This window comes from Eschrichtius robustus, chromosome 9 (genome assembly GCF_028021215.1).
Source record: "Eschrichtius robustus isolate mEscRob2 chromosome 9, mEscRob2.pri, whole genome shotgun sequence".
NCBI lineage: Eukaryota > Metazoa > Chordata > Mammalia > Artiodactyla > Eschrichtiidae > Eschrichtius > Eschrichtius robustus.
Window position 1 is genome coordinate 25,471,312 of NC_090832.1, and position 22,258 is coordinate 25,493,569.

Here is a 22,258-nt window from a genome sequence, read left to right on the forward strand (position 1 = left end):
TCACTTTTCCATACTACTTTCGATGGCGTTTTGGAGTACTGACAACCACAGGAATTTATAATCCTCAACTTCTGTAGCACAAATCCATTCATGTTTTGGACCTTGAAGAATAAATGCATTCTTGATATCTGTAAAAAATGTTTGAGGTACACTAATTAGTCTTTGCAGGTAAAAATCAAAAGGAGAAAATGTTTTAAAATTCAAGTCATCTTGAAGAATTTTTTGAAAATTAAAAAGAGATTCAAACAAATACAAATCCAGTTTAGAAAATAACTTCCTAAATTACTGAATTATTCAAATATAGTCTAAAATAATCTTGTCTTTACATTATAATTGTTTAATTATAATTAGCAATTATTTTTAAAGACTAAGTGATAGACGATGTAATGTTCTTTAATTCCAGAAGGTACTGGAACCAGTAAAGGTCTTTACTAAGAGTTACTGCGGATAAGAAATGCTGAGAGCTCGACCTAGGCCACCTTGGTATGAGGCCAGGACAGAATTAAGCCAGCGACTTAGCTGAATGCCCACTTTTAGCTAACATTATGATGTTCTGACATAGAGCATAACTGATTAAGGGGAGGTGAAAGGAGACATGTCATACATGTTATGGGTAACTAACCTTAGCTGAGTTTGTCTTCTAGGTGAAATATTTATTCCCACATTTAGTGTTGATTTTTTCTCATCCTCAGATTTTAAATGGGGCTGCAGCTAATGGGAAGCAGACCTTTTTAGATAAGTTCCTTCTCTAAGATCTTGGTTCTGGCTTTAACCTTAAGTCCTACCTTCACATGCAGTGAAGAATATTGGAATGAGAGGTGTTATATTCAGATTGCCTGGCCTAACAGAAATATAGGAAAGAGATACAGATCCTTTTAAGACTGGGAAGTAGCATGTAAGATAAAAACTAAAAATAGGTACAGTAGGTTTACGTAGGATTTCTTTTTGTAACGAGTGATATTTCTGTTGAGATTATTACGAATGAAATGTTTGTTATTAAACACCCTTTGCAAATCGATCCTTTATAGAAGAACTCTTAAATATGAACTTACGGAAGAAAAGGTACAGTCAAATCTGCAAAAATCACTTAGTCCTAGTAGAATGGAAAAGTAGTAGATAAAAACCTAAAATTGTAACATCCTCAAGCAAAATAGAGTAATGGTTAAGGACTCCAGCTCTCCTGTCAGACTACTTCAAAGAATCCTTCACAATGATGTAGGGTTGTGTCTCCCTTTATGATTTTTGGAAGCTGTTTTCTTAATGTCTAGGGTGTGTGTCTGACAATGCCAGCATTCCTTTCTTTTGCTATTTTAGAGGTAGGTGAAAGTTTACATTAATGAGACCCTAAAAGTATTTGGGAAATTATTTGCAAACTCTCAAATTCCAGTTCTTGTCCTGCTTTTCTATTTTAATAGTTAATATGTTTTATATAATATAGCTTTCTAAAGGTATTTAACTCTTAGGAGGAAAAGAATACCTACATTTGGAATCTGGAATATCTTCTATGAGTAGTCTCTGAAGGGCCACTGATGCAAGGAACTGGTAGGTTGATTTTGAAGTCCTTTCAAACGGAGTATGAGACGTGCCCCGACTAGAAACAAGCAGTGCATCGTTGAAGAGGAAAAGACTGAGATCACGGGTATGTTCATAGAGCCTGGGTTAAAAAAGGGAAGGAGCAGTTTTAGAAGTTTTACATACGTGTTTTGTTACACAGTTCACCATCTTTACATTGATAAGCCGCTAGTCAAGGTTCTTCCCTACCTCAGACCTTTTGAATGGCTTATTGAAGTTCTCTGTGTGTTTTTCTCCCGGTGTGAATAGTCCCTCTGTCTCTCAGACCAGTCGTGTGGGTGGGCCTCAAGGTTCCTGGTGAAATGGTTTGAGCTTATCCATTGGACAAGTATCTAATCAATGCAGGAAAAATGAACACTGCCCTTTCCCAACTTTATGACATGAATCAGGTTAAAGCTGTGTTTTTAAACTTTTGTCAAAAGGTTGGTATTTCGTGTTTGATGTATTTAGGCAACCTGGGGAAAATACGTTTTCATTTGGTTTGGTTTCATCTTTAAGGGTAACACGTTGGGTTAGAAAATAGCACAAGAATCAGTAAGGTGCAAGGTGTCATAAGTAGGAAGCAGGGAAAAGAAAAGCATTCACTAAGTAGGAAATAGGGATTTTTCTAATTTTGATTGGAGGAAAATTGGTAAGTATGAAAAGCTGGAATTAAGTAGCTCTTCATTTCCACAGGGGTTGCTACCATGGTCAACAGTAGGCATGTTTATCAGCAGGCAAAATATGGTGTCCCCAACCTCCATCTAGTATCTTCTGTTGGTGGACCCAGGTCACAGTGTTCAGTAGGTTTTACTGTATTCTGGTCTGGGTTATCTCATGTCAGTACTCAATGGAGCATGAAGTGATGTGCTAGGGAGGAGCTTGGGGGAGCCCCACCAAGGCCCCCCCCCATCTCCACCCCCACCAGGAATGGCCAAGTGCAGCAAGCTCATTATTTTGATGGAGGATGACTGAAAAAAAATATGTTTTGCTAAGAAGCATCAAGCAGTCCGCAGGAAGTTACTCTGAGGAAGTGAGTCAATTTACTGGCTTATTCAGAGGAATTCTCTCATTTTTTATCTTCATCATCTTTGTTTAATTTTTAAGTTGTTGATTTAGAGCCACATAAAGTTTTACAGAAATGCTAAAGTAACATCAGTATATACTATCAGCTTTTTTAGTGTACCGTTCTTTTGTTTCACTTTGTCTTTTTGCTTGGCTCACTCCTCCCTCCACTCAGGTCACCCAAGTTACCAAACTAGTGCATATCTTTCCACTTTTCTTTAACCTGCCCGGGTAGTCACTCACATAGGTACCTGTATGTACATTTATTTACAGGTAGGGTGCCATTATTTCAAGTATTATTCCAGAATTTTTTCTTGATTTTCTCATCAATGGAGATCACTTCAAGTTCTTTTTAATGACTAAGTGATACTTAATAGTGTGGATGAACCATCATTTATCCAACTCTTCCCCGTTTGATGGGCATTTGCTTTGTTGACAAGCTCAGGTCTCTTTCTTCCCCCCTTCCCTCCCTCTCTCTCTTCCTCCTTTCATTTGTTCTTTCTTTATTGCCACTGTGAGCAATGTTGGGATAAATCGATTCCTTACATATAAACAAATTCCTTACATGTGCTGTTATTTCTATCAGGATTCCCAAGGGTAGGACTGACTGACCAAATGGCATATATATTTTTATCAAAGATTTCCAGATTGTTCTCAATAAAAGCTGCTATAATTCACATTTAGAATCCACTTTATATTATAATGGCTCTGACATACATAGTACAAACTTAAATGTGCATCTGAATTACCCAGAGATTTTATTAAAATGCAAATTCTGATTCGGTAGAGCTAGACTAGCCTGAGATTCTGCATTTCTAACAGCTCCTGGGTGATGCTGATATGCCAACCACACTTTGACTAGTGAGGCACTTAAGTTGTTTATTTATTACAGTCATGCGTGTGAGGTAGGCAAAGGACTAGATCGGGAGTTAAACATTTTTAAGGAGTGCTATACTTCAGGTTCAGCTGTTTGGAGAGTGTTAGGAGATACATGTCACGTTAGGTGTGTGGATAGATAGAAATGCAGTGGTCATCCAACCACTGGAGCTAACTTCCTTTTTCAAACATTTCCTTCCCACCTCTGTGATTATGATTTGGGCTGGAAGGAGTGGGATGCTTCATATTTACTCATAGTTTATAAGAAATAATGTTCTAGATCAATTTGATAGGTTATTCTGAGAATAATGGAGCACATAGAGCTAGGGATGAGGGAGAGGGGAAGCAAGAAAGATGGGGTGCGTTTAAATCGGTGTGTGGTGGGCTGTATATGGTTAATGGCCACTTTAAATAGGCAAAAGAACTTCACCCATATTCTCGACCCTTTTTTGGCAATATTTTTACCCTACTACTGATAAGAATCATCATACCAGTTTAGAAAAATGTTTAAAGCTATAATAAAACTTTGCTGTTCTATCTGAATGACCAGGGAATGTGCCTACGAGAGTGTTTTGAAGAAGTAGCTTTGAAAGGGGTGTTTGCTTGGTAAACAGATGTTTGATTTTTTCCTTTGGAAGGGACAGCATTGAAAGAGGTAAATGAAGGACAATTCTAGTTTTGTGACCCACTTGGACTGGATGGGTGGATGGCCCAGAGGAGGGAAGGAGCAGGCATATTAACTTGAGCTTGGAGTTGAGGCCACTTGTAACCTGAGGACATGAGAAGGGAAAGATAAACTCACAAAGAGGTTTTTATTATTTTAATCTGATTAGGAAAGTGCTATTTAAATTATATATAAATGAATTTTACCTACAGTAAACCTTTCCGAAAGCCATTTACACCCCCCAATATCTCCGGTAATTTAAAAAACTTAATTCTAATGCACATGTAAAAACAAATAATTTTGCCCTTCATACTGACATAATGGAGCAACTGAAATGGAAACTCTGGATCCTACTAGGGTTTCATAAAGCTGCTTCTGCTCGCATTCAAAAGAACCAACTCCAGGGTTAGAGTTCTTTCCTTGAACTTGGATAGGATTTCTTTGCTAATTCACAAATAGGCTCAATGACTCAGCCAACCATAGTTTAAATTCTTAACACCATTCGAGAAGTGTTTTGTTGTTTAATTACTACATTAGCCAGACCAAGAGACTAAAGTACCCAACTTCCATAAATACATAAAACTTCGAAAGTAATTTTCAGAGCACAATCTTTGGCATGAACAGACAACAGTAGGTCATTGGTTCTGTGAGCTGACCTGAGCCAAAAAACTCTGAGTGGTGGATCGTTGTGGCTTTTTGGGTTGCCAGGATAAAAGTCAATTCAGAGCCAGAGTCCAGTATCCCTGAGAAGTCTGGGTATTTCTCCTTCCCCAGTGCCTAGTTGCCCTGGCAAATGACTGTAGGTCCCTTTGGGTAAGCTAAAAGGATTGTTAACAGTATGCATGCTCGGTAGTGTAGTAGTGTTTTTCCTCAAGAGGACTCTGGGGTCTGAGAAATGGATGGCTCTATTTGATGATTGAAAGCCGTGCCTGTATTCACCAGTCTTAGAGGGCTCCACTTTTGCATCTTTGGCGACACCCCCCATTAGAAGGAGAACAAAAATAAACAAAAATGCTAAAAATCAGCAAGCTTAAAGTCACATAGATGAAAATTGGTGTTTCTGAACAAACAATAATATAAAAATTCCAAGGTACATAATGTATTATAAAAGCTTAACAAACCCAGAACTCTGAGGGCCATATCCAGAGAGGGACAAATGCCTCCAGATTTCCTAACTCTAAAATGACTGTGACTTCATCTCTACCCCAGAGCAAATTTTTTCATTTATAGTACAAATATTTACTTGTTCTTTTTGTGTCACCGCTCTTGTTTATTGGTAATTTGTTTAGTACTTGTTGCTATGTTGGTGAGTTTATTATGAGGAAGTCTCAGTTCATCTTGCCACCTGCTGGTCTAATTAGTGGATAGAACACTGAGACCTGGTTTTGAATTCTAAACAAGCACTTATTAGTAATGTGACCTCAGACAACTTACTCAAGTCCAGATTCCCCACGCATAACATGGTTCCATTCCTACCTTCCTCACCAAATGATTGTAAAGAGTATATCAAATGAGAGAAGTGAAAATATGTGGTAAACTATAAAGCTTTAGACTCATGAGTTGGCACCGTGTGCATAAATATAAGCAGACTTTCCTCTAAGTAGAAATCCCTGATAGAAATCGTGGGAATGTCATTTCTTGGGTTTCATATGACTTCCTAAAAGGACAGAAAACAAGGTTTCAGCCTAAATGTTCTGTGATGACTTTTGGAATATGAACCTTTTTTGCATTTACTTAATTTAAATATTAATGTAAAATTACATTTGTATTTATTGCTTGGAAAATCACTGAGATAGTGCCTACTGAAACATAAATGTACCTCGTACTTAGAGTGTAAAATAATGTAGTATTCCCCTGTTTTCCTGAAACTCTCAAATGTACTGTTGTCCAAATACTAAAGCAGAAGTCTAAATTCTAATATTTGAGACTTCTGGTTGGACGTGTAAAGAGCTTGGAAGTCATCACTTCCATCGCACGACAAAAAGGAAGCTGAAAACTCAGAATCAACAATTCTTCTTAGATCCATCGAAGAAGTGACGTTATAAAGTAGATTACCACCCAAAAGCTGAAGAGACAAGCTGATACGTAGAATCACAGCTTACTGGAAGCAGAAACTGCCTGCTGGAGCCAGCATCGGGTAAGAATATTAAAGGGAAGTTGACTAATTGCTAGAGCCTGAGTGTGAACTAGTTCAAGAGATTACGAATTCCTGGAGGCCTAGCATTGGCCCACGCCACACCCCTGCACCCTTGCACGAGTTTAAAACTTGCAGGAGTTTTACCTCCAGGAGCCTCACCAGGTTCTCACTGTGAAACTCAGAAAAATACCCATTCTTCCCATGGGGAGGGCGAAAGTAACCATGTGAAACATGCCCACAGAGTTCTGTTCTATTCTCTTAGCAAAGGCCTGCCTTCAAGGGAAACAATTTTACCAGAATCTAACCAACATGAGGAAAGGGAAATACCCAACCGCACAGCTACCTCTAACCTTCCTGTCTCATCTTAGAGGTGACTAACAATAATAATAATAATATAATAAAGTAAAAGTAAAAAAGCTGATAGACACTTGTAAAGGTCATAGCCCAGGGGTACAGCCTCACTAAAAACCTGAGACCTAATGATAGGACATACAACTCTTCCCTTCCCCTCACATCTTCCTACCACATCAACAGGACTCCTTATAATAACAAGGTATTATAGCTGAAAAGGACTGCGAGGTTCAAATTCTATTTAAGGAATATCTAGGAAAACCCAAAGACAACAGGGGAGACAAAAATGAAAATTTTAGCCTCTGACACCACAGCTACAACAAACGGTAAATACAGGCTAACATTTAGCCAGATGAATGTAAAACCTCATACTAAAGACCTATTGACTTCGTTTCCTTTTATCCAATACATCATGTCTAGCTTTCAACAAAAAAATTATAAGGCATGCTAAAAGGCAGGAAAACACAGTCTGATAAGACATGGCAAGCATCAGAACCAGACTCGGATATGGTAGAAATGTTGTTAGAATTATCAGACCAGGGAGTTTAAAATAACTAAGATAAGCTAAGTTAAGAACTCTAATGGAAAAAGTGGACAACATGTAAGTATAGATGGGTAATATAAACAGAGAGATGGAAATTCCAAGAAAGAATTAAAAAGAAATTCTAGAAGTCAAAAACACCATAATAGAAACGAATAATGCCTTTGATGGGCTCATCAGCAGACTGGACAGAGCCAAGGAGGGAATCAGTGAGCCTGAAATACATCAATAGAAAACGAAAGAGTAAAAAAGAAGGGAACAGAATATCCAAAAGCTGTGGGACAATTACAATGGGTGTATAAATGTCTAATGGGAATATCAGGTGGAGAAGAAAAAGGATGAAACAGAAGAAATAGTTGAAGTAATAATGGCTGAGAATTTTCCAAAATTATTGACAAGCACTAAACCATAGGTCCAGGAAGCTTAGAGAATACCAAGAAGGATAAATCCCCCCAAATCTATTCATATCAAATACAAATTTGAGAAAATCAAAGAGAAAGATAAAATCTTGAAAGTATCTAGAGACAACAATGAAAAAACAAAATGCAACATCTTTCTTATAGAGGAACAAAGGTAATGATTACACTGGATGTCTCTTTGGCAACCATGCAAGCAAGAAGAGGGGGGAGTGAAATAAGTGTTGAAAGAAAAAAATCCACCAAACTAGAATTCTGTAGCCAGAAAAAGTATCCTTCAAAAGTGAAGGAGAGGGGACTTCCCTGGTGGCGCAGTGGTTAAGAATCCGCCTGCCAATGCAGGAGACACGGGTTGGAGCCCTGGTCTGGGAAGATCCCACATGCCGCAGAGCAACTAAGCCTGTGTGCCGCAACTACTGAGCCTGCACTCTAGAGCCCGCGAGCCACAGCTACTGAGCCCACGCACCACAACTACTGAAGCCCACGTGCCTAGAGCCCATGCTCCACAACAAGAGAAGCCACCGCGGTGAGAAGCCCGCGCACTGCAACAAAGAGTAGCCTCCACTCGCCGCAACTAGAGAGAGCCCGCACCCAGCAACGAAGACTCAACGCAGCCAAAAATTAATTAATTAATTTTTTTTTAAAAAGTGAAGGAGAGGGACTTCCTCCTGGCGGTCCAGTGGTTAAGACTTCGCCTTCCAATGCAGGGGGTGCGGGTTTGATCCCTGGTTGGGGAGCTAAGATCCCACATGCCTCACAACAAAAACTAAAAACAAAAAAACCCATAAAACATAAGCAGTATTGTAACAAATTCAATAAAGACTTTAAAAATGGTCCACATTAAAAAAAAAAAATCTAAAAAGAGAAGTGAAGGAGAAATAAAGACATTCTCAGACAAACAAACATTGAGGGAATTCATTGCCAACAGATCTACCTACCTAGCAAGAAATGTTAAAAGAAGTTATTCAGAGAAAAGGTAAATTATATAAGTCAGAAACTTGGACTTACATAAAGGAAGAGTGAGAATGAATATATGAAGGTAAAATAAATTCTAATAATAAAAAACTGAAATAATCCCTAGCATGTCTCCTACTACACCAGTGCGTTTAGAATTGCTGGCTTGACAGCTAGTTTCCTTCTACCATTGTAGCTCATTTCTATTGCTACTGACCAAAAACAAAACAAAAACACCGTGACAATGAGAAAAGTGACACAACTGTGTGATTTGATTTTCATTTAATATCCACTCCAGGTGGGGATCGAGGTGAAGGGACTGGTTTCTTCCAACCTCCCCCCACCCCCGCCACTGCCACCACCCTGCCCTGGGCCTTTGGGAAACATTCACTGAAATATTCATTGAAATAACAGGCAAACCAATTTTCCTTTCTTTTATTGCAGTTAATTCCTCTCCATTTGGTTGCTCTTTGTTGAGTTATCATCTTTGCCGTTAATACTGAAAACATAGATTGGCAAACAATTTTCTAAAGCAGGAATTGAAAAACTATGGCCCCACCCCTTGTCTTCTGTAAATAAAGTTTTATTGGAACACAGCTACACTCATTCACTTAGGTATTGTATTGTTTTTGAAGATTGTATTATTCATTATGTATTGTATTTATGTAGCTGCTTTTGTGCTACAACAGCAAAGTTAGGTAGTTGCCACAGAGATCATTCAGCAAGAAAGACCTAGAATACTTACCATCTGCCCCTTTACAGAAAAAGTTTGCCCATCCTTGTTCTAAAGGAGGAAAGGGAATGCTAACACCCTCTCGTCACAATAGTTCTTATACTGTGAGCACTGTACAAACTAGATATGTGAGACCTCAATACCATGGTGGTCTTAGGGTAAGACCTTCTGAATACTGACCTCAGTAACTAACTGCGGATAATCAACTGGTCTTCTCTTTCTCAGAGTTGAGCAGATCATCCATGTGATACTCCGCAACACTCGGCTCTCCTCTCAGTAGGAAAGTGACCAAACTTCAGAATTCCTCTTTCAGTGGAGTTAGTGGTCCCGGCAGTGACAATTTAGTTTCTTCCATTCTACCCAGTAGCCACCTGGTATGCGAGTAAGGTGATAAAACACCTTACGTCGTCTCAGAGGGGGGTGTGTGTGTAACTTTTTAGTTCAACACAAAGATTTATCGTAAATTTACAATATGACAGTCATTGTACTGGATTCTGGGTACAAGATAAATATGACACAGTCACAGCCATAGGATAGTTAAATATTTACCTTAAAGAGAAACTTAGTTCCTCATCACAGCAGTGAAGTTGGGCTACATCTTGGACCCTAATCAGATATCTGTTTACTTCTGATAGAGTCTATGAAAAAGAAACCAAAATTAGAAATATATAAATTTTTAGAAAATAACTTCCACTACTGAAGCACCATTTTATATTCCAGAAGATGTAAGTGTTGAGTAGAACTCAGTTCATTTATGAAAAAGCATTGTTTGTGAAACAGTGAAAACTATATTTGAGGGTGTAGTCTAATTTTTAAACTATTGAAAACATTGTTTTATTATAAATGCTTTCCTAGTATCAAAAATAAAGTGAGGGTCAGGGTGAGTCAGAAGGGATCTATGGAGAAAAGGAGGTGAATGAAATGTTACAAATTAAGAAGTCAGGCCCTTTTACTGATCTAGCCATGGAGATGATCACTTGATGTGTATAGTGATCCAAAGATAAAGTTCTGTGGGCTCTGTGAGTTCCAAGATTTTGGATTTTCTGTAATCCAATCATCTCCACCTCTTTCCCTATCAAAATGTGCAGATCTAAATTAGGCCCAAACAACTCCATCTTGCTTCCCCAGTTTGAGCAAATAACAATAACACTTCCAATTGATATTTTAATTCAATATAATTCATATATTGAACTCCTAGTATATGCTGAACACTAGAAGACAAGTAAATCATAGTTCATACCAGATGGAGCTCCCAATCTTGTGAATAAAGGACTGAAGGAAAACGTGGCAGAGACCTTCAGGGTGCTGCAGAATACCTGGGAAGGGGCAACTCACACTGGAGATGTTGCGGGATACTTTACAAGGCAGACGAAGATTGAAATGGATCTTAAAAGGATGAATAGGAGTTTATCCAGTGGGGTAGAAAAAGAAGGCAATTTCCGAGAAGGAAGAGCATGGGCAAAGCACAAATGTGTGAAGAGAGGCTCACATTATTAGAGAACTGTGAGTAGATTTGTGTGGTTTGATCATAAGGTGGTAGGCAAGGCAGTGAGAAGGAAGGTAGAATGGGACCAGATGATATTCCATAGGTAACAGATAGCCAGCAGAGGACTTGTAGGATTCCCGCCGATGTCCTCAGTGGGCAGAATCCTGCACCAGATACTATGTGCAGGGAGATATAAAACAGTAAAGACACGGCCCCATTCCTCAAAGGGGGTCATGATCACAGTAGTCCCAAGAAAGGTGCTAAGACTGCAGAGAAGTTATGGGATGGGGTCAAGACCACTTGTGCCTCTTCTCATCTAGCATCCTTGCCGATAACAGGGATGTGGAATATGAGAGCTTGGCAGCCCCTGGCACACAGCAGGCACTCAATGGATGTTAGCTGAATCAAAATCTCTATGTCTCCTTTTTGCCGGTGACTTGAGGTTATAATTCATGAGCATGAGATGTAGCAAGTGCATCAGAATACATACCGGGCACCCACAGATGATTATGTCTGACAGCTGATCTTTCATATTGATGTTCTGCTTCATCTAGAAAACAAAGTGATTTTAGGGAAACTGAAATTGTGATATTTTTATACATAAAAAATAGATTAAAATATTTTATGGCACTCGATAAGGGCACGGTATTTTCATAAACTATTATAAGAATCTCCATTTCCTGTACCCAATATGTTTTAAAACAATGAGGCTAGCGACAACACTGTATTCAAAATTTTCTTCTGGGCATAATGCGCTGTCATTTACATTCAGCCCAGGCTCCCATGCAGTGTGCACATCGCAGGGATATTTTCAGAATGAGAGTACTGTACTCCAAGATGCTGAATTCCTGCAGAATATAGTTGTGATTGCTGTACTTACTTAGGCAGGAAAGTTAATTAATACATGAAGAAGTACTTTCAGGAACAAAGGGTTTTACTCTTTTTCTTTTCTTTTAGTTATCTAGGAAAATCACCCAAATACTCCATTTTTTTAAACTTTTATATTAATAAAGATTTTATTGTACTTCTACAGGTATCTGAAAATATTGTCTCATGTGATTTGGTTTAGAATAGGTGCCCTCCCGTGCTCAAAATCACTGAATACAATGATTTCACATTAAAAGGATGAAAGACTTTGAAGTAAAGAATACCCCAGGAGGATAAGGTATTTCAGGATCTTTGAGTTAGAGTACACAAAAGCACTGTAACATTTTTAAAGGACACAGGCTCTTATCAGCAGCCAACCTGATCTATGTAACCTTTGTATTTTTTGATTACTTCAATTGCAGTGGTCAAGTCCCATGGTCAACATGTTCTGCAGGAGTGTGAAGCCTCAGAGCATAGAGAAGATGAATATATTCTTCAGACCTTCGGGATGGGTACAAAAGCAGCTCCGGAAGGCTGTATGAGGCACAGACAAGGGAGCCCTGGTCTCTTTCTGACGGCCAGAGAATGCCCATACTTGGGGTGCCCCGGCTGTGCTCTCCCTCAGAGCTTACCTCAGCATCTTTGTAACAATGGTCTTATCATGCCTCTTCAGGAAAGCTCGGAATGCTGGTATCATTTCTCTGCACTAAAGGTGAGCATTATATTGTCAAAACTCTATAAGACAGTTTTAAAGCATTCTATTCCACCAGGCAAGCACCATCTGTGAAGCCCTCAAAAGCAAAAAGGCAACATCTACATCTAATCACAGTATTATTAACACTATAGGTGCTTACTGATATCCTAAGTATAGTGTTTTAATTATACCATAAACCTAACCCTATTCATTGAACTTAATAAGTATAGAAAACTGAAAATGGGCTTTGCGTGCAGGTAGGCCTGGATTAGAATTAGAATTCTAATTTAATTCTATCTAATTCTATGTGACTTTGTCAAGTTACTTAACTTCTCTGAGCCTCAGTTTTCTCATGGATATCATATCTAACCCTTGCAGTGAGTGGGGAGGGGACGAATCCTATCCATAAAGTGCCTGTCACACAATAAAGGTTATTTCCTAATAGTAAGAGACTATTAATGGGTTCACCTGTAATACTGCTGTTAAGCATGTTTTCCACAGCAACATTAAAAAGGTGCTCCACTGTACTTAATATCTGTTTTAAAATGTATTATTCATCACCATTACAGCCCCCAGGAACTTACCTCATTTTTCTCAGATGGCAGTAATGCTAATTTCTAGAAGTCAAATAGTCACTATTTCAGAAATGTTAAGAGCTAACATTTATTCCGTGCTTCCTTATATGCACCCCCATGCTAGTGAAACAGATACATTATTATCCATAACTATAAAAAACGTTGGCACAAATTTGCCTGTGATAATATGTGATGCTTTGTTCCAACTCTTGTCCTAAAAGTCAGTTCTATGAAATTGCTTTATTCATGCAACTTTCACATAATCGAGTTGTCCTGCAGTGTTTAAACTCCCCAAGTGGGGCAGGAAGAGGACAGCCAAGGGCAATGTCTGAGGTCAGGAATCGTCCAGAGACCTCCCAGCCCCGGGCTTTCCCTTCAGGGCCTCAGTGCAGACATGTGGACACGGCCACAGTGGACATGGGGACAGTGGCAGAGCGCACCACCACGTCACAGGGTGCCTCTCCTGCTACCCTTTTGATGTAAACTGAGGAGGGAAGAGAGGTATCCTATTGCCATCAGAGGAGATCCCAACAGGAGCAGCAAGGGGCACAGACGGGAGCTGCATATTCCCGCTCAGGCTGGGTATGGCAGGAGTCACGACAGGGACAGCTGTTTATAACGCACTCGCTCGGGAATGTAAGACAAAGGAACTCCTTACTTCATCGTGAGATTTCACACATTGAGTGTTTTTATTCCAGTGTGTGGATTATGAATTCCTTTTCTCCATGAGAGAGCTGGACTCGCCAAGGCCGCCCAGGGCTGTAGTGGCAGCATGGAATCAGGGTTAACAGTCCTGCTTCTGCCTCATTGTGAAGCCTGTTCCTGTAACCGAGCCCCAGGGTAACTGGGACAGATGGGAGTCTGGCAATTTGCATGAGGATTAGTTCAGTCCCACAACCAGTTCCAGGGCACTGCTGGGTCAAGCACTGTGCCAGCCCGTAGCAACAGAAAATTAGGTAAGTCAGGGTCCCCGTCCTCAAGGAGCTCACAGTAAACCAGAGAGGATCTGGAAGCCAAGAGTAGAGAAGAAGTCTTTCCTGGTAATTCTAGTCCTTCGGGTTACACATGAAACTTCCTCCCAAGCTCAGAAGGGCTAATAAGTGCCTGGATGGTCACTGAATCTTTTACCTTCTCCGTAGTTTTCAAAACAACAGGGTAATTGTTAAAGAAATTGGTGTATCTGTTCAACTGGCTTCCAAACTTTATGAATATTTCTCCCACGCAGTGAGCTGGGCCCCATTCCTGTAGTCTGTCTCTCAAGTCATCTAGAAACCACCTGCAATATGAGGAAAGCGTGGCCATGAAATATTGGCCAGTGACAACCTATAAACTTAAAAAATAAATTCGTGGTCAGTCGTTTAGGGCAGGGCTTTTGTCAAATCCTTTTGTCTTGACACTGAGCGGTTCAGATTTGACAGGAAAGGAGGAGATGGGAAGTGAGGAAGCAGGTTGAGTCAGGTGGAAGAGTCAGGACCCCAGACTGGCCTCCAGAGGCTGTCCCTGACTGTCCCCCACCCCCCTCCCCTGGGGACAGTTTCTTGCAGTGCTCAGAGGAGAGCGCTCAACTCACTTCAGTGGCTGAATGCCATCACCCCAACTCAGCCCATTTCCCAGGGGTCGAAGGTTATCCCTCATTCAGCCGTCATAGGCCTTGAAAACTGGAAGAGGCCTAGTTCCTTTTATAGGATCTGGGCCCCCTGAGCTAAGGAACTTGTTCTAAGTGACCTAGAGAGTTACTGACAGAGAAGCACAAGCTCAGTTTGTCTTTATCACCAAGGCAAATGATCACTTTTCTCTCTCAACTGTTCCACACTCAAAACATATACCGTTACTACACTAACCCCCAGCCTCTGGTTCTCTAAGCAAAGTATCCTAGTGACTTAGTGCCACTATAGCCTCCCGTTCCTTTCCCACTGTGCAACCAAACACTGCTGACTATGAACAGCTCCGCGTGGCTCCCCTTCGCATTGTCTTTTGCGTGAACAGCATATTGAATATCGAATCCCCAGGCACTGAACTCCACTCCTTGTGCTGTGGCTCTGAGTCCAGGCAGGGATTCTCCCCTGGGAGTCATCACTACTGGTCTCAGTCCAGTGTCAAGAATCCTCTGTCTTCTGTGAGATGATCAGGCAAGGTCCCCAAGAAGGGCAGAGAACGACTGGGCCTCTGCATAGCTTTCTGAAACAATTAAGTGTGGGTTCCTCCCACTGCACAATGATTATTTCAAAATATACCTATTCAGAGTTCACCTGCTGAGACATAAAATCAGCAGAATATCAGAGAAAATGATCTGGATATCTGCCGCGCTCAGAATTGCTCTATTTGATGACAGTGCTGCTCTAAGTGGCCGTATGTGAATATCTCTCACAATTTCCAGCATTTGCATGTATTTTCTCTCACTCTATAAGAGTTCCCTGATGACGCTGGTCCGCTTTTCGGCTGAGTCCAGCTGCAGCTTTCTCTCCTGTAGAAAAGCGTTAGGAACTCAGAGGGAAAGCATAATGACTCTTTTCAGGTTTACAGCCTCAAAAAGCCTGACGGTCAAAGGAGACAGAGAAATGAAAGTACTGAGCAGTCAGGCAGTCACTCTGAGTGCCCCTTTCTGGTTTGTGATATGCAGGGTTGAAGGGAACCTTGATAGGGTACAATGGAGGACCCTGCTGACCATTGCTTGTCCCCATCATCACCAAACAGTCCCTCACATTGGCCAGCTTAATGCTGTAGTAGGGATGGGGCTTTGAACTCTTGGATCTTGAGGAGGGCAGATTGAGACTTTAATTTTATCCATCTATCCATCCGAATATGTATTCTGTGTCATGTGCTAGCTGCTGGCTCTGCAATGATAAGACAGAGTACTGCCTTTACGGAGGTGATGGTCTCATGAGAAAGCCTTTGGGTTGCCCACTCTTTGTTTTCCTATTTCTTTTTCCCATCAGCATTTTATTGATTATCCTGTAGACAGAAGAACTGACATGAGCTAGGCCTCTCATCATCAACTAATTCAATAGTTACTTCTCACTGAGTATTATGAAATACCGAAACTCAGGCTCTTCTTTCCGTGCTGAGGGAAAAGTACCTGTGAACCCGCCACTCCTGGGTAATTAGGTTGCCAGGTGGTCTATATTTTCTATATATCAAAGTCCTGTTTTATTTTATAATGCAGAGGGAAAAGCCATACACTGGTGTAAAGAAATCCCACATCCTGATATTAACTGTGCTATGTTTATGTATGGAGAAATTAATTTTCCTTACTGGGACTAGGTAATTCTTTTCCTTATATTTGTACTTTTGAAAAGTTGTAAAATTAGTATCTTTACAATAGAAAACAATTACAGTATTCAATTTTTAAAAAATCTAATGGCCTTGTAATATTTGAGCCTAGAACGATTAAAACTCCTAGAACACAATTTCCTCTTTCCCCCCAGCCCTAGGTCTGCCCCACACTGCCCCAAATAAAATATGACAATACTAACGTGTAATGCCATGTGATCTTCACCTGAAACGTCAACCATAATTTCATGAACTAAAATTAAAATGTAAAAGTAACTTAAGAGAAAAATCAGAAAACTCATTCTGTTTGAAATACTATAAGCACTGTTCTTGGTTAAGTTTTATCTTTCAAACACATGGTCTGTATATAATGCCTATTTAGACATATCTAATGAGTTAAAAAATACATCTATATCCCACTTGGCAGTTGGCTTACAGCCCACATTATATTTTATGTGTATTTACATATTTTTAAAATACTGGAGTTATCTAATATTTATCATCATTTTGACTTAAGGTTTCAGTTGTCAGAACTTCTGTTGTTGTCTTAAAACCATTGTCAGGTATTATTACCAATAGTCGGATGAGATTCTATCGTAATGACTGCACTATGTAAATGCCCTCCTCCTTGGTGGTTCCTGGGGATGGGTTTGGGGATGGGTGAGCGCGGGGCCGGCGAGGTCCATGGCGGCACTGTCCACTGTAGGCGAACCGGCCCTGGGTGTTGTGTGACTAGGAAAGAGCCTTGGGGCTGAGCTCCGTGCTGCAGGATTCAAGATTCTCTCTTTGCCTGTTGCCTAACCTCAGGGAAATCCTTTAAGTTTTCTGACTTTAATTCTTCCTCTACAAAATGTGGGTTCTAACACCTGACTTACAGGATTCTGAGGTTGAAACATGAAAATAAATGTGGCTGTGCGCTGCAGAAATGCTAGACGGCACGCATGCACTGTGTGTTACTGTCGCACAGGACCAAGCCTCTGCCTGTCTGCACCTGCTTCACCCACTACTACCCTTTCTAAACGGAAGGACAGAGCCCTAAAAGTTATATTGATTATACTCAGCGTTTGAAGTCAGACCATAGCTGATGGGTCGGTTAAACGCTGTGCACCTTCATGTCCATGTACCATTCCTTTAAATGCTGCCCTAGTGTCTATCAGAAAAGCAAGGAGTAGCACAGAGATGGCTCTTGCTGCCGAGATGTTACACGTCCATCCTCTTGGCTCAACTTCTTTTTATTTTTTTTTATTTTTTACTTTTTTAACATCTTTATTGGAGTATAATTGCTTTATAATGGTGTGTTATCAACTTCTTTTTAGACCAGGATTTATTCAAAAGAAAAATCTACTGGCTGGATTTCCCCTAGTTTTTTTTTTTTTTTTTTTTGGGGGGGTCAGGAGCAAAACAAATAGAAAATTCTTATTATGTGATAATTGGCTTACCAACTCAACCAGCAACTCAAAATTTGGACCGTTTTTGCTGAGACTTGATTTTGTGTCCTGAGGATTATCTTCTATAACATTTCTTTCCTGAGGATTAAATGCAGACTTGGTTATTTGGGGCGGGCCCTGGGATGTCTAACTGCCCAGTCAGCGCTAAACCCCCTGAGGGTTCAGAAGCTCTGCCCTTCAGCCATAACCATAGTGGCCCTGAGACACAATGAATTAAGCACTCGACAAATGTGATGCCTCTCTTAAGTTAAATTTTACGTTAAAAAAAATAATAACCTTTTGCTTCCTAGGAACTGCATCATACTTGAGAAACTAAATTCAGTGCAGCTCCCGGTTCCCCTGGAGGCAGGAGAGGGACCCTGCTCTTGAGCAGCTCCTGCCAGGTGCCTGGGACCAGGCCTCTGCCTCAGCTCTGCTCTGTCACCAGGCAGCAGAGTGCAAACAAGTTATCTTGCTTTTAAGTTGCCAGAAGCAAAAGCTCACAGTACTTTATAAAATTCACCTCTTTGTTCACCTAGTGAAAAAGTGTCAGAAGTAATTCACATGCCATTTCTAGATCTGTTTCCACATTAAATATGGCTTATTCTTTCTTCACTTTGCCTTGTTAATTGTTCTTGTGGTTTCCACATAATTTAGCACATTAAAAAAAAAAAGCCCCCCCCTTCGGCCTGCAGCCTCCCAGGGTCCACCCCAGCAATGGAACAATGGTCCCATGTTTGTGCTGAGGCGTATGATAATTAATGGCCACTACTGCTGCCCTTCCTAGTCAAAGATAAAACTACCTATAGCAACCCCTTGATATGTAGGAGGGAGACTGAAAGAAAAACACCAATGTGTAAGCAAGACTCCTTTTGCCTTACTCTACTCAGGCAAAAACAAGTTTTTATTTTGTACCTGCAGCCATCCCTTATGGCTGCCTGAAGCCTTTGTATAGGAGCCCTGGTCCTGGAACTGCACGCAGCCAGCCAGCGCCTGAGCCTGAGCGCTTCACAGCTGCTCCACGGAGCCTTTCTGCCATGTCCTTTGTCTTCCCTGTTCGGGGCTGACCCATAGCGGCCTGGCATGTATTTATACTTAAATCTACTTTGCATTTTGACACAATAATTTCTATGTGTGGAACATTCTCTTCTTTCAAAATAAATTATAGTGCTGATAATTTCTATGGGGAAATGATAACTTCACCCAGTCAGTGGTGACACCCGTAGTTGTGTAGGTAGACGTGGCTGCAGGCGTAAAATGAAAATGAAACTCAACCTGCCCGGCCGAGGTTAAGAGAACCCAAGCGGTACAGATCGGACTGTGGATCCCACAGATGAGGGAGGCCCCCTTACCTGGGATATCATGTTTTTGTACAGGCTCCCATGAGTGCTCAGGCATTAAACTTCAGGAGTGGACTCCTAGACCCCCCTGGCTATCCTAGAACCTGCTTGCTCATGCTGGGGCTTTGTTTCACCTCTGGCTCAGCAACAGCTTTTAAAATTTTTTATTTATTTACTTTTTGGCCATGCTGAGTGGCTGGCAGGATCTTAGTTTCCTGACCAGGGATTGAACCTGGGCCTCCTGCAGTGGCAGTGCACTGTCTTAACCACTGGACCGCCAGGGAATTCCCAGCAACAGCTATTTTTTAAATGTAAATTTTTCTCTGTGGCTAGGAAATCGATTTGACACAGTAATTGTGTTTGAACCTAAAAACAGTGAGTTCTCTCATTTTATATTAGCCGTCTAATTATTAGGATTTTTAGAGCCTATTTTTTGGTTAAGATACCATCCCCTCTTCGTTTTTAGGGATGAATTTGGATGAAGTAACAGGGGCAGCAAACTTTGCACATTTTTAAGAAAACAATTATTTGGAGTTGCTGGGCCTTTGCCTTGGCTCTGTCCGTGACCCGTAAGGGAGACCTTGGATCACATGTTAGGAATTTTCCTCTAGGATCTTAGTTATTGCTAACACCCTAGTTATTGCTGGTGCTTCTCCTAGAAAACACTTGGCTGCCTGAATTAGGGACCATGAAAATGACCTGTGAAAATGACAGGTACAACTATGTCATATGTCATTGTCAAGAACAACTATGATTCTGGCTGTGACTCATCACTGTGGTTGTATAGTATCAGTGTAAACACTATAGGCATATCAAGGCCAGGAGTTACTACTGACTGGGCAGCAAGATCGATAGATAGATAGATAGATAGATAGATAGATAGATAGATAGATAGATAGATAGATAGATAGATAGATAGATAGATAGAGTGAGTGAGCTATATATGTCTCAGTCTATCTATATGTATATACGTGTGTGTGTGTGTGTGTATTTGGTCCTGGATTTGGCAGACAAGCCCTCTTACACAAGCCCCTGTGGAAGGGTCTTTAAAACAATTATCTCAGAAGAAGGCATTACTTTCCACTCCCATGGCTGAGAGTTTGTGTGCTCTTCTGGACGAGTATCTACACTTTTAAAAATAAACCCCAAGGTGTGGAGATACTCAGCTTCTCTATTTTATCTGAATTCAGCACCTACGTTAAGCTGTGGTTTTCCTTCCTAGGGTCCCCAAATTTGTTTCATGGGCATCAGGCACAAGCTCTCAAGTGTATAACAGAGAACCGAATAAGAATCTAACACCTATTTTTTCTGATTTGATTTTGAAAAAGGGAGATATCAAAGACATTCCTAGGCATTAAGGTGTTTCACATTTCTGTAGTTTTATTACAGGCAGACGATGTAACAAGAGCAGGCCTGATTTCCAGCATGGAGGCAACTTTAAGCCCAAACTTTCTGCATCATTTTATTAAAGTGATTAGATGATTAGGTTGAAAAGACTTAATTCAGTGTGGATTTTATTTGGCAGTGGAAAGAATGAAAGTATCTTTGAGAGGAAATGCTCTAGGTGACCATTCTTTTAGGGGCCAGAGATTCCAGAAGTTGTTCTCAACAATAGTAAAGTCTTTCAGATGTAAAATGAACACTTCACAAGAAGAAGCACTTATAGTTTTGTCCCTATTGCTTTCTTCAAGCTATCCAGCTCCAAAGAGGGTAATTTCTGGGGCCTGTATGTCCACGGTTGAGGGTGACAGCTTCATTCTTAGGAATAAAGGTTGATGGAAGAACTTCAGTAAGGTCTCCAGGGAGTCAGGAATGACCCAGATGTTGTAAGGACTTTGGAAGAATTTGGAACCTGTGTAATGTGGTTACATGTTGATTATTCCCTTTAGTGAACCAAGGGGAAATGAGTGGTCCTGGAGCCCTGGGTGCTATCTTTCAAAGGTTTTCACAGGCTGAAGGAGGGATGGAGACTACATCCACCTTTTTGGGAGAATAGTCCCCAGAATTCTCAAAGAGATAGTGGCCACCATAACAAGGCAAAAGGACTCTGAGAAGCAGAAAGAGAATCTCGATTAAATGCCTGCCCTTGTGCCCCACCCCCTCCTGTGCATTCTGCTAACAGGCATTAATCATGCCGCATCATCTATGTATGTGTCAGTCTTATCCACCTCAAAGGCAGAGGCTGTGTCTTTTTTTATGTCAATCCCCAGGGCTAGCACAGTGCCTAGCACATGGTTGGTTCCTGTAAGTATTTAGGGAACTGAACTGAGAAGCTGGGGACTTGACCTCTGCCTGAGAAGTGGTTTGTGATGGTTAATTTTATATGCCAACTTGACCAGGCCACAGAGTGCCCAAATGTTGGCCAAACATTATCCTGGGTATGTCTGCTAGGATGTTTTTGGATGAGATTAACATTTAAATCAGGAGACTGACTAAAGCAGATTGTTCTCTCTAACGTGGGTGGGCCTCATCCAATCAGTTGAAGGCCTGAGTGGAACAAAAAGGCTGACCCTCTTGCAAGTAAGAGAAAATTCCTCCTACCTGACAGCCTTCAGACTGGGACATTGGCTTTTCCCTGCCTTTGTATTTTAACTGAAACATCAGCTCTTCCTGGGTCTCTAGCCTGCCCTGCCTTTGGACTGGAGCTACTCCGTTAGCTCTCCTAGTCTCCAGCTCACTGACTCACCCTGCAGGTCTTAGAACTTGGCAGCCTCCATAACTGCATGAGCCAATTCCTTATAACAAATCTCTTTCTCTATATATACACTCACATCCTATTGGCTCTGCTTCTCTGGAGAACCCTGATGAATACATGGTCCATGAGCGTTTCCTGAAGAGAGAGATTTAGGGGTGGGGCAACAGGGAAGCAGGGCTCTGACCTCTAAAGGGCTTAGATGTCCCTGCGAATGTGTTTATTAAGACTCCTCTTGGAGAGGATGCTTGTGGTTGGGAAGAATAAGCCACTTCATGGGGAGGAGGGGCCGCTAAGGGGCACAGTCTGCTAATGACAGAGGGCGGGGGCTGAATAACTGCAGGCCTTTCGTTCTGCTGAGCAAGTCTGGAGGAGGGGATGCTGCCTCCAGCGGTCCACCCGGTTTGCCCCTCCCTGCACTGTGCTGTCCTCTAAAGCCAGGTGGACAAAGACTTCCAGAATATCAGGTTGATGGGGCAACAGACGATTTGCCTGCTGTGGGGGACTCACAAGTCTCTTCCTCCTAACACTGTCCACGGTGACTTTGTGTTGGGGGTGGCATCCAAGCCTTCAGTCATCACAGATAGGTGCTTTTTCAATGGGCATGAAATGACATTTT

General features: G+C 41.1%; 1 protein-coding gene across 1 annotated transcript in view; it reads right to left on the reverse strand.

Moving 5' to 3' along the window:
* ECT2L (epithelial cell transforming 2 like) overlaps window positions 1–22,258 on the reverse strand; it is a 60,557-nt gene continuing 38,299 nt past the window's right edge. The window contains 10 exon segments of the mRNA XM_068550820.1: window positions 1–128; window positions 1,482–1,654; window positions 9,838–9,926; window positions 11,265–11,324; window positions 12,020–12,075; window positions 12,078–12,175; window positions 12,274–12,347; window positions 14,039–14,186; window positions 15,160–15,374; window positions 17,620–17,706. Of these exon segments, the coding sequence (XP_068406921.1) occupies window positions 1–128; window positions 1,482–1,654; window positions 9,838–9,926; window positions 11,265–11,324; window positions 12,020–12,075; window positions 12,078–12,175; window positions 12,274–12,347; window positions 14,039–14,186; window positions 15,160–15,374; window positions 17,620–17,706 (1,128 nt within the window).